The sequence below is a fragment of the Rhodotorula paludigena genome (assembly GCF_050403205.1).
Source record: "Rhodotorula paludigena JCM10292 DNA, Rt_paludigena_JCM10292v1_ctg14, whole genome shotgun sequence".
Classification (NCBI taxonomy): Eukaryota; Fungi; Basidiomycota; class Microbotryomycetes; order Sporidiobolales; family Sporidiobolaceae; genus Rhodotorula; species Rhodotorula paludigena.
The window spans coordinates 270,965-282,710 of NW_027481444.1; the positions used below are offsets into that span (position 1 = coordinate 270,965).

Here is an 11,746-nt window from a genome sequence, read left to right on the forward strand (position 1 = left end):
TACACACAACACCCAACGAGACATGCAATCCACTTCCCGCACCCTCCTCCGCGCCTCGCGCCCCGCCGCCCGCCGCGCGCTTCCGCGTCCGCAGGCTTACCGCAAGGCCGGCTATGCGACAGAGGTGCGTCCTCGTCCCGCCAGCTCTTACTTCCTACGGCACTGACAAAGGTCCGTCCGCAGGCGCCGCAAGCCGCGGCCTCTTCGTCGCACCTCCTCTCGGGCCTTCTCGGCGGTGGTGTCGCGCTCGGCGGTGTCTACGCCTACTACTCGATGTCGGGCGCAAAGGACGCCGTCGACACGGCACGCTCCGTAGCTGGCACGGCCAAGGCCGCGAAGGACAAGGTGGTCGACATGTCGCCGTCGTCGGCAAAGGAGGCGCTCAACCTCGCCAAGTCGGTCGCAAAGTCGTACGCGGCGGCCATCCCGGGCGGCGCCGTCGCCATCGACCAGGGATTTGAGCAGCTCGAGAACTTCCTCGACACGCACGGCGAACGCGCGGCCGAGATTGTCAAGCAGACGTACGCCGACGTTGCCGAAGCGGCCAAGGGCGGCAAGGACGCGCAGGACAAGGTCATCAAGTCGTTGCAGCAGGCCGTCGACAAGGTGCAGAAGCTTGTTGGCGAGGAGGCGTCCAAGGGATGGGAGAAGCTCGGCGAGAAGTACCCTGAGCTGCAGAAGACGCTCGGCGAGCAGGGTGAGGAGTTCAAGAAGCTCACGGACAAGCAGTGCGTTTACTGTCCTTCCCTCAGCTCTTTGCGTGATCTGAATGTTGTGCTGACTGCCGTGATTGGCTCTGCAGCGGCCCCGAGGCGCAGCGCATCGCGACCGACTTCTACGCGCAGAGCGTCAAGATTGTCTCGAAGGGCGGCTTCAATGCCGAGACGTACGATGCGGTCAAGAAGCTCCTTGCCGAGAAGAAGGACGAGCTGTCGCACTTCTCGGTCAAGGCGGGCCGTGATGCGTGGGACGCGTCGGCCAAGGCGGCGGGCCCGGCGCTCGACAAGATGCCCGACGTCAAGGAGGCGCTCGACAAGAACCTGTCCAAGATCGAGGGCTACGTCGGCGAGGACCGCATCAAGATTGTCAAGGACCTGTACGCCGAGGTCGAGAAGATTGGCAAGTCGGACAAGTCGATCGAGGAGAAGACCAAGGCGGCCAAGGACCTCGTGCAGGACAAGCTCGGCGACTCGAGCCAGTTCAAGGCGCTCGGCCTCGACAAGATGCAGGACCTGTCGAGTCAGGGCAAGAAGTGGCTCGAGCAGGCAACGGGCCTCACCGGCTTGACCAAGGTGCGTCATGGCGCTTCGACTCGCTGTACTCCTCCGGGACGTAAGGCTGACTCTCGATCTGTTCCCTCGGTTAGGTGTTTGACGAGGTTGACATCAAGGCGCTCAAGGATCTCGCCCAGAAGCGTGGAGACGACGCCGAGAAGATCATGCACGAGACCTACGCTGGTGCGTGCCCTTTCTGCCCTGAACCGCTTTTCGTCACACCCACTGACGATCACTCGTCGCTTAACGTACGCAGAGATCAAGGAGATCCTCCAGAAGCAGGCGGGCAAGGCGAAGAAGCTCGGCGAGGAGACGAAGGACGAGGCCAAGTCGGAGGCCAAGAAGTAAACGCGGCTGCAACGCTGCTCAAAGACACTGTAGCATAGCAAGTTGTCCGACTAATGCATAAACCCATCGCATCACCGCTCGAGGTTATCGGGTCCGCTGTCCTGTCGCTGTGCGCGGAAGCGTCGCTACTTGTCCGCCAGCGTCGAAAGCCAGTCCCCGGTTGTTAGCAGTCGTTCGACGCATTGATTGAGACGAATAGACTGTTGCGCCGACCAAACGAGCGATTTGCACCATCCGGCATCCTCTCTGCTACGTCCGCCGTCCTTTGCTCGTCATCCTCGTTGTGTCACTTGCTGCTAGAGCCGCGACAGAAGAAGTGCAGGCTAGCTAAGCTCGGTTCCGAGCTCTCAGCACCTCTCTATCGCCTTGCGACGCTTCCGATCGCGTGCAGCACCTCGGAGCCGACGACGACGAGCCGACGGAACGCAACTTAGAGAGGCACGCGAGATGGCGCAGGTGCGTTTTGCGAGCTGCACTCGATCATTGAGGGGCGTTGCTGCGCCGACCTCGCTTTTGGCCGCTGTGCGAGGGGATATCGCGCGGATGAGGCGATGAGGGGAGCCTCGCGGCAGCATCGTGCAGAGCTCAGTCGGGACTGGGACAAGCTGCAGCAGCTTGAAGTAGCAGTACTGACTCATGCTGGACCCCTTCGCAGCTCCGCGTGCCGCTGCCGCTCGCACACGACCATCCGCTCTCCCCACCACTCGACGCCCCGACCTCGCCCATCCTCCCAGACCTCCGCGACGAGCTATTGAGCCAGCGCACAGACACCGGAGTGCCGCTCTTTCCTGCCTCGCCTCCCGCAGAGAGGCCCGCAGACGAGTTGGCACGCCGAGGTTCCGCGGCTACGCTCCTCGTTCGCTCACACTCGTCACACGGCGCACTCGAGGGCCGCATCGGCTTGGGTCTACCAGCACCTGGAGCCGCAAGTGTCCGCACCGGCTCGAGGTCAAATCCGCATTCGCGCAATCCATCTCCGCCCGACTCGCCTCTCCCTCCATCTGCGCCTCTTCCTCGTCATCTCGCCTTTCCCTCACCTCCGCACATTCTTCCTCCCGCGGAACTCTCCACTCTACCGCTTTCCCATCTTGTCGCCCTCACTCAGGCGCTCTCGCAGCAGCTTGAAGAGACGCAGGCCTCGCTGCGCGAAGGGCGCGAAGAGCTGCGCGCGCTCGAGAAGCTTGCGTCCGAAAAGGGCGCGAGCGAGGGCGAGGTTGAACGCGCAAAGGTGCGCGCGCGAACGGCGCTGAGGGAGGGCGAAGGGCAGGGGGCAGGCCAGACGGAAGGCGCAAAAAAGGGAGAGGAGTGGCGGATTGACTTGCCCGTGCCAGAGGAGCACGAGACCACTGCAGCGCCTGCAAAGGTCGAGGTGAGCGCTCAACGGAGTCTTGACTCCCGCGCATGGCTGAGATGCCCTTCCGCAGGTCGATCTCGACCTGGATGATCTGACAGAGGCCATCTCGTCCAACGCCTTCGATCTCGGCCTATCGAGCCCACGCCCGTCCGACCTTGGCGACGCCTCATCCATCCGCTCTCACGCCGTCTCGCTGCCCATCGCATCGACTCAGGCTGCAGATGACCGCTCAGACACCGCCTCAATCGCATCCACGTCTGCGGCCGCCAATCCTACCCTTTCGTCCTCCTTGCCGCCAAACGCGCTCGCGAAGAAACCTGTCCGCGCTCGACATGCCTCGCTTTCGGCACGCTTCGTGGGCTACATCGCCGGCGGACCGTCCTCGTCCGCTTCGACGCACGCTCCTCCCTCCACACACCCAACCTCTTCCGGCCCTCCCGCCTCGCCCGCTTCCTCCTCCTTTCCGACCTCCTCAGTGCCGGATCATTCGCCCGTCAAGCGCCGACCCGGCCGCTCGGGCAGCATCCGCAGCCTGAGCAGCGTCGCTTCGGGTGCGAGCGCCGACAAGAAATCGTACGGCGAGTGGCTCGGGTGGAAAGGGTGGGGGAGGCCGGCGACGCCTAGCATTCGGGAGACGGAAGGTGGCGCGACTGCAGACGAGGGCGGCAATCCCCAAGAGGCAGAGGGGGATTCTGTGCCAGCCGCCGGGGCGCGAGCTGTGCCTGAGGAAGCTCCGCTGAGCGGTCCGAGTGGTGCGGCGGCAGATTCGGCCGGAGCTACTGTCGCGTTTGGGACCGAGGACGGGGAGCAGCCTGCAGCGTCGTCCGGTTCGGCAGATCCGTCGCAGTCTGCCTCATCCAGTCGGCGCACCTCGCTTGCCGCACCTTCGCTGCTCGCGACGCCTTCCGCGGAATCGAATCAGACCTCGCTCGACTCGCCTTACACTGCCGAGCCGACTTCGCCCGACCGCGGCAAAGCACTCAGCCCGAATCGCCGCCGCTCAACTACGTCGTCTCCCTCTGGTCCGCCCGACTCGCCGACTCTCTCTCGCTCGCGCAGTCCGCAGGCGCCGCCTACTTTATTTCCCTCCGTTCAGCAGGCGACAGCTACGGCCATACTGTCGACGCCGCTTACGACATCGACCATTTCCGCCCCGACTGTCTCATCGCCGAACCGACTTGGCGCTTCGTCCTCTCCCGCGTCTCCCGCTCGCTCCCCGTCGTCGCGCAGCATTCCGCTCGTCAGCGAGTCGAGCGAAGACGCTTCCTCGCTCCATGCGGCGACGAACGAGGATGCCCTTCCGTCGAAGGTGCGGAGGAGCAGCGGCGCAGGCCCACACACAACTTTCATCCCGGGCGTGCCGCTGTATTCGGCGCCAGCCGAGATGGCGGGCGCTTTCGCCACCGACTCGGGCTACACTGCGACTGCCCGCGATACGCTCAGTCGCGCGCTCGGCTTGACGCCAGGCGCGCTGTCGCCGTCGGCGTCGTCCGCTTCGACGTCGTCGCCGCTCAATGAGCCCAACCTTACCATCTTCCCGCGCCTGCCCTCTCTCTCGCTCTCCCGCTACGCCATGACCGCTCAGCCGACGTTGTCGACCCCGCCGACGCACGTCTCGCTCTCGGCCTCGACCTCGTCCATCACCAGCGGCGCCGGTGCCGCGCACCCCTCGCCCCTCGTGCCACATACGGCGACCCTCTCAGGCTCGTCCGCTTCGGCATCGAAGGGCCCGCAGACGATGGAGCTCGACACGATCTCGGGCGAAGCGGCCCCGCCGTCGCTCGCGCTGCTCAAGCCGTCGTTCCAGTCCGCTGCGGCGGTCGGAGCGGATGGTGCGAGCGCAGGAGCGGACGACGCGGACGGGCCGATGATTGATCGCTACGGGTTCATCTACGACGTTCACACGGGCATGGAGCTGCTCAAGGAGAGCCGGCGCCGCAAAGGGGATAAGGTCCAGAGCGGTGCCGACGGGCGGAAGGAGGAGCGCATCAAGGGCGACGAGGAAAAGGAGCGACCCGTCGTGGAAGCCGTCCTCACGACTCCGCAGACCGAGCTCGAGGTTCACCCTCAGCTCGATGCCCTACGAGAGGCCATCGGTCTCACGCCGACAAGCGAAACGGGCAACACGCTGTCCCCGCCTGCGACACCAGCGGTCGATTCTCACACTCCGCCCGCCCGGCCCGCGCAGCTCGTGCGCGATCTCTCCTCGACAAAGTCGACGTCTCGCTCGTCCTCGCCGACGGGATCGACGGGCCCGCAGTCGATGCGCGCGCTGCTGGTCCAGCTGCGCACGATGACGGATGCCGTCGAGAAGACGCAGCAGGACGCGTGGGACGCGTTCATCCGCCGCCGGCAGGCCAAGCTCACCAAGCTCAAGCACAAGCAGCAGCACGACCTTGCTGCTGCGTCGGTCGAGGACGGCGGGGCATCGTCTGGTGCGACGAGCAAGCACGAACGCTTCGAGCGGCCCAAGTCCAGTTGGGCGGTCACGAGGGACGACGCCGACGCCGACAGTCTTGTTTCCGGCGAGGATGCGTGGACGAGCGAAAACCTCGTCGGCGTCGCGCAGATGGGAACCGAGAAGAAGGGCAAGAAGGCCGACTGGAACGACTTTAAGGACCTCGTGCGCAGGGGCATCCCCATCGTGTATCGACCCAAGTGCGTCCAGCTTCCGGGCATGTGCTTTGACGTTTTTTGACGCGAGTCACCCGCAGGATCTGGGGCGAGTGCTCGAGCGCGAATGAGGCGCGGGAACCAGGCGTCTACCAAGAGCTGCTCGCACAGCCGACTTCGGCCGCAGAGTCGCAGTGCCTGAAGCAGATCGACCTGGACTGTGCGTGTCGAGTCCGTCGAGTATGCCAACAGTTATGCTGATTTCGTTCCTTCCCGGGTCAAACAGGCCACCGTACCTTCCCGACCAACGTCTTCTTCGCGGGCAATGGCCCAGGCGTCGCCAAGCTGCGCAATGTTCTAGTAGCGTACTCGAGGCGCAACCCGAAGATTGGCTGTGCGTGCCCAGGCAATTACCTGGTTCCCGTCTCCCTGACTGACAGTCTTTGCCCCCGCAGACTGTCAAGGCATGAACAACCTCGTGGCAACGCTCCTCTTGACGCATCCGACGGAGGAAGACGCTTTCTGGGTCCTCGTTTGCATTATCGAGGTCGGCCAACTTCCGCCGTCCCAGTCTTCCCAGTTTCCCTCAGTCTGACACACCTGCCATCTGCAGAATATCCTCCCTTCCGACTACTACACCTCGCTCCTGCTCGTCTCGCGCGCCGACCAGCAGGTGCTGCAGGACCTCGTCGCGCGCATCATGCCCAAGGTTGCCGCGCACCTCGAGGAGCACGGCGTTGAGCTGTCGGCGATCACGTTCGGCTGGTTTCTGAGCTTGTTCACCGACAGTCTGCCGATACAGGTGCGCTTGTACAATCACTTTGTCGCACGGGACTTGCAAAGCTGACGCTGTTCTCGCTCGCAGACACTGCTGTGCGTTTCCCGTCTGTTCAGTGCTCTTGCAGGCTTCACTGACTGGACTGCCTCACTGCAGTCGGGTCTGGGACCTCTTTTTCATCCACGGCACCATCTTTGTCTTCCGTATCGCCGTCGCCATCCTCAAGCTGCACGAAGCCGACCTACTCGAGTGCGACTCGGCCGCGAGCCTGTACGCCCTGCTCGGGCAGCTGCCCGCCGGACTGTGGAACGCTGATCGGCTGCTGAAGGTCAGTAGTCTGCGTGAACAAGCGCGCATGCGGGGGCACTGACAAAGCTTTCGACAACGCAGGTCGCATGCGAGGACCTCGCCCCGCTGGTCAAAGACCGCGAGGTGTCGACGCTGCGGCAGAAGCACGTCGAGGCCCTGCAGGAGGAGATGGGACTTGCGGAGGAAGGCGGCGAGGCGTAGCGGCTGGCCCGAAATTTCGAGGACGCTTTGCCGGAGCAGGGAGAGGTGCAGCACGGGCAGGTCATCGGACGGGAAGCCCCGCGAGGTGGACCCTCCTGTTACGATCCCTGCGCTCGCAGGATGTGCAAATGCAAGCCTCAGACGCAGAAGGACGGATGGAGGATGCCGGATATCCAGGTCTGCTCGGGTTACCGAAAGCGGATTGTAAGCGCCTGCGCCCCTTCGAGCCGGTCGATAGGTTTTCAAGGGCTAAGTAACCCGTACAGAGCCATGCGTGAGCACCTTCGCGTCGTTTGACCGAAGTTGACTCTGCCGCGGACTTGGCCGTCGACGACCGATCCGACCTTGACATCGCTTGTTCGCCACTCTCGACGAACATGAGCGCAAGCGAGTACCGCTGCCCGGTCTACACGACTGCCTCGCTCAGCTCGGACAAGCGCGCCGAGCTCCTCGTGCGCCCCGTAAAGGCGTCGAGCGACATCCTCGCGCTCGTCGAGCCCATCCTCGCCAGCGTCCGCAACGACGGCGACGAGGGCCTGCGGGGCTGCGTCGTAAAGTTCGACCGGTGCACGCCCGCGCAGGACAAGGCGTTCCCGCTCGTCCTCGAGGCGCCCTTCGCCGATGAACTCGCCCAGATCCAGCCAGAGGTGAAGGAGGCAATCGACGTCGCGTACAGCAACATCAAGGTGCGGAGCGTGAACGCGCAGCCTTCTGGACGACCAGGCTGATTGTCGCTTGCCCCGCCGCAGACCTTCCACTCGGCGCAGATGGTTCGCGAGTCGGAGCCGATTCGCGTAGAGACGATGCCCGGCGTCGTCTGCCAGCGCTTTGCCCGTCCTATCGGCAGCGTTGGTCTCTACGTGTGCGCCTCCGCTCCCTGCGCTGCACCCTTGAGCCCCTGCTGACCGCCCTTGCTCTTTCCAGACCCGGTGGCACGGCTGTCCTTCCTTCGTTCGTTTGCCCGTCTCTGTCCCCTTTCGCCCAGGAGCTGACGTCCCAACACGCCCAGAACCGCCCTCATGCTCGGTGTCCCCGCCCAGGTTGCCGGCTGCAATAACATCACGCTCGCAACCCCTCCCCGACCAGACGGGTCCATCTCTCCCGAAATCATCTACATCGCCAAGCTCGTCGGGGCACAGCGTGTCGTGCGAGCAGGAGGTGCTCACGCCATCGCTGCAATGGCGTACGGGACGCAGAGCGTGCCGAAGGCGGACAAGCTGTATGGCCCGGGGAATCAGTTCGTGACGGCGGCGAAAATGGTACACTCCAGCCCTCAGACAAGCATTCCTCTAGGACACGACTGACGCATTCTTTAACCTGCGCAGATGGTGGCGATGGACTCGGGCGCGCAGGTCGCGATCGACGTCCCCGCAGGACCTTCCGAGGTGCTCGTACGTTCGGTCTTGCCCACCTTCCATTGGCTGTCACGCTCACATTGCTTTGCAGGTTATTGCCGACAAGACCGCCGACCCCGCACTCGTGGCTTCCGACCTGCTCGGCCAGCAGGAGCACGGCCTCGACTCGCAGTCCGTCCTCGTCACGATCGACTGCGACGACTCGTACGTCGAGGCGGTCAACGCCGCTGTCGCCGAGCAGGCGCGCGCGCTCCCGCGCGCCGAGATCCTCCGCAAGAGTCTCAGCCAGAGCTTCATCCTTCAGACGCGGAGCGTCGAAGAGGCGTTCGCATTCTCGAACGACTACGCACCTGAACACTTGCTCCTCTATCTCGAGAATGCGTCGAGCACGATCGAGCTTGTCGAGAATGCTGGGTCCGTGTTTGTCGGTCCTTGGTCGCCCGTCGCGTGCGTTAGCCTCCCCCTCTTCTCTCGCCAACCTCGCAACTGACCTCTGGACTTGCTTGCAGTTGCGGCGACTACGCTTCCGGCACGAACCACACCCTCCGTGCGTTATGAGCGTCCTTTTCAGATCTTTCTCCCACTGACTTGCCATTGTCCAATCTCAGCTACCGTCGGCTACGCCAAGCAGTACTCTGGCGTCTCGACCTCGTCCTTCCTCAAGCACTTCACCTCGCAGGAACTCTCTCCCGCCGGTCTCAAGGGCCTCGGGCCGTATGTCGAGCGCCTCGCAGACGTCGAGATGCTCGGCGCGCACAAGGCGAGCGTGTCGCTGCGGTTGGCCAAGATCGAGCGCGAGGGGCTGTAGACGGCGGGTATAGAAGAATGCATGGTTGCAGCGGACTCGCTCAGCTACACACAAATGTGCACACCCAAGCGAAGAGAGGAAGGAGAGGGGAAGATCTAGTGCATGTGGCCATCGTGGTGAACGTGCCCGCCAAGTGCCTCGATCGTCTCCGAGTCCTCCGGATCGAGCCCTGTCAATCAACATGTTAGCAAAGAGTTCACAGTGACGGCGAATGGCAGGAGCGCACAGTCCTCGAAGCCGTCCTCGAAGAGCTCCTCCAGCTTCTCAATTTTCTTCTTCATCGACTTCTTACTCTGTGGCACAGCGAGCGTCAGCCTCGTCAACAAGGCAAAAGGTTCGTCATGACGCACCTTCATGACGCGCTGCCATTGGGCCCACTCGTCATCGTTGAGCAGTGCCGCGTCCAGCTCCTCGCTGATCCGCGGCTGGATCGTCTCGAGCTGCTCGCCGATGAAGACAAGCTCCTGCCGCCGGTCGCCCCACGCGCCCTTGAAGTCGGCCATCATCTTCTTTCGCACTTCGGGGTGGTCGGGCCACGCGGTCTGGTCCGTCTCGCACAGCCAGCGCGAGCCCGCGCCGATAGTGAGCATGACCCCGGCTTGCGACCACTCGCCCGACATGAGGGGGCGCGAGGCGAGCCAGAAGAAGCCTTTCGAGCGGTGTAGGGGTGCGAAGCCCGGGTCGGCACGCTTTGCGGCAAGGCGAGCTGCCGTGTCGAGCTGCGGCTGACTGGAATCGTGCCTAGTCGTGTCAGCAGGTATCCTGCCTCATGTGAGGCCCTTCAGCGGGGAAATGCAGACGCACGCTTCGTAGTCTGGCTCGTCTTCCCATGATTCGTCGGAAGCGTCGCTCTGGCCGTCCTCATCGTCATCGTCCATCCCGTCACCCTGCTGCATTTGCCGCAGCGCCTCCTCGTACGAGTCCTGGATGACAACCATGCGGAGACGGATAACCTCCCACAAGCGCCGGGGGTCTACAGAGACAAGGTGAGTAAGGGTGATCATGCAGGGAAGTCATGCGACGCACGGAAAGGCCGGCGAGCTTTGTACACGAAGTATCCGATGCCGTACTCGTCCGTCTCGGGCTTGATCTCCTATGTGTGAGGAACCAGCGAGTCAGCAGCTGTGACGAGAGTGGACCTTCGCAAACCCGAAGAACGCACCTCGCGCAGACTCTTGAGCCATCCAGCCGACATCATGCTCCTCTCGAACGAGAACTTGTGCGTGTTGAGCACGCGCGTGAGGTCAACTTTGCTCCGCACCGAGGTGAGGAGGTCTGCCTCCGGGTTGAGCTGGCGGATAAATGACTGAATCTTCTGGATCTGTGCCGGCTTAACGAGGTCGGCTTTGTTAATGATGATGCAGTCGGCAAACTCAAGCTGGTCGACCATGAGGTCCGTGATCTACGTTCCGATTCGAGTACGGCGTCAGTGGGTTCTGGATCTGCGATTTGGACTGCATCCTTGCATATGTTGCAGCTGGTCAGACTGGATGAAGCTACGCACGTTGCGCTCGTCCTGCTCGTCGACCGTGTTGGGGTCCTGACGATCCGAAAGGAAGTCGGCGGTTTCGAAGTTGTCGAAGAAGGTGAGGGCATCGACCATCGTCACGCAGGTCTGCAGGGCGATGATCCAGATCAGGAACCAGGCCAGATGCGTTGACAGGGCGATTAGACAGGTCGAGAATGAGGATGGAAGCGTTGACGCAATTGAAAGAGCAACTCACGTCCAGGCGCGCAATCTTGGGCAAACCGCCCTGCCCAAGGATTTCGGCAAGCTTGAGCGTTGACTCAATGTTCGCCTTTTCATCGTCGCCATCGACGTCCATGTTGTCGCCGGCACGCTCCCGCGCCTCGCGTTTGACACGGTCCGCCTCGGCGCGGAGGTCCTCGGCGGCCTGGAGATGCATGTCAGCGAACTCGGGAGCGAACGTCTCGGCGACCTGCTGCGGCTCCGAGATGCCGGCTGCGGAACGGGTGGGTCAGCCGACAGGAGAAGGAGAAGGAGAACCGATTCTAGCTGCGGGTAAACGAAGCTACCCTGACCACCCTTGCGAGAGTGGCCGGAGGTACAGTCTCAGTACGAATAGACGTACAGGACTCAATGAGTAGGTAGTCGACACCGCCAGCCTCTGCGAGCGCCGCGACCTCCTCGAGAAGGTCGCCACGAAGGGTGCAACAGATGCATCCGTTCTCGCTGCGATCAACGGGACGTCGTCAGTAGCGCACGGAATACCGAGTGCACAAGGCAAACCGGGCGCACAGCTGCACAATCTTCTCCTCCTTCTGCACCGTCTTGTGCTGCGCAACGAGAGCCGCGTCGATGTTGATGGCGCCCATGTCGTTGACGATGACGGCGACCTTCATGCCATGGTCGCGGCTTGTCAGGATGTGCTCCAGCTGAGGAACATTGAGCATCGGCAACAAGCGGGAGGAGGACGACGGCAGGTCAGCGCACGATCGCGCCTGAACAGCGGTGGGAACGCACCAGAGTTGTCTTGCCGCTACCCAGGAAGCCCGAGAGAATGGTGACAGGCAGTCGCTTGTCGAGAGGCTTGCTGCTGTTCAGATCGGGAGAGTGTACGGAAGAAGGCGGACTCGAAGCGGAAGCCGACGGCGACGAGTGTGACGAAGCGGACGACATGATGGTCACGTTTGTGGCACGCAGCAGGCGTCGAGAGGAAAGAGACGAAAGAGCAGAGACGCAAA

The 11,746-nt window shown here is 63.0% G+C and overlaps 4 protein-coding genes across 4 annotated transcripts; 3 read left to right on the forward strand and 1 right to left on the reverse strand.

The window, feature by feature from the left end:
* Nucleotides 1–22: 22 nt before the first annotated feature.
* OM45 (Om45p) lies at nucleotides 23–1,622 on the forward strand (the record flags this gene model as incomplete). Its single annotated transcript, XM_076648282.1, has 5 exons — nucleotides 23–124; nucleotides 184–728; nucleotides 803–1,292; nucleotides 1,367–1,457; nucleotides 1,531–1,622. 5 exons carry the CDS (start codon nucleotides 23–25, stop codon nucleotides 1,620–1,622), a joined length of 1,320 nt encoding a protein of 439 aa, XP_076506229.1.
* A 447-nt stretch (nucleotides 1,623–2,069) lies between these two features.
* On the forward strand, nucleotides 2,070–6,877 carry JCM10292_007207 (uncharacterized protein; the record flags this gene model as incomplete). The annotated part of the gene is made up of 10 exons (XM_076648283.1): nucleotides 2,070–2,078; nucleotides 2,278–2,991; nucleotides 3,047–5,634; nucleotides 5,691–5,809; nucleotides 5,876–5,983; nucleotides 6,045–6,136; nucleotides 6,203–6,391; nucleotides 6,455–6,462; nucleotides 6,524–6,695; nucleotides 6,758–6,877. 10 exons carry the CDS (start codon nucleotides 2,070–2,072, stop codon nucleotides 6,875–6,877), a joined length of 4,119 nt encoding a protein of 1,372 aa, XP_076506230.1.
* A 377-nt stretch (nucleotides 6,878–7,254) lies between these two features.
* On the forward strand, nucleotides 7,255–9,040 carry HIS4 (trifunctional histidinol dehydrogenase/phosphoribosyl-AMP cyclohydrolase/phosphoribosyl-ATP diphosphatase; the record flags this gene model as incomplete). The annotated part of the gene is made up of 8 exons (XM_076648284.1): nucleotides 7,255–7,563; nucleotides 7,627–7,739; nucleotides 7,802–7,828; nucleotides 7,887–8,136; nucleotides 8,203–8,268; nucleotides 8,324–8,679; nucleotides 8,742–8,779; nucleotides 8,841–9,040. 8 exons carry the CDS (start codon nucleotides 7,255–7,257, stop codon nucleotides 9,038–9,040), a joined length of 1,359 nt encoding a protein of 452 aa, XP_076506231.1.
* A 95-nt stretch (nucleotides 9,041–9,135) lies between these two features.
* Nucleotides 9,136–11,681, reverse strand: JCM10292_007209 (uncharacterized protein; the record flags this gene model as incomplete). The annotated part of the gene is made up of 11 exons (XM_076648285.1): nucleotides 9,136–9,209; nucleotides 9,267–9,333; nucleotides 9,391–9,769; nucleotides 9,845–10,013; nucleotides 10,067–10,133; nucleotides 10,203–10,442; nucleotides 10,545–10,655; nucleotides 10,765–11,003; nucleotides 11,134–11,234; nucleotides 11,301–11,437; nucleotides 11,526–11,681. The coding sequence occupies 11 exons, from the start codon at nucleotides 11,679–11,681 to the stop codon at nucleotides 9,136–9,138; spliced, it is 1,740 nt and encodes a 579-aa protein (XP_076506232.1).
* Nucleotides 11,682–11,746: the final 65 nt, after the last annotated feature.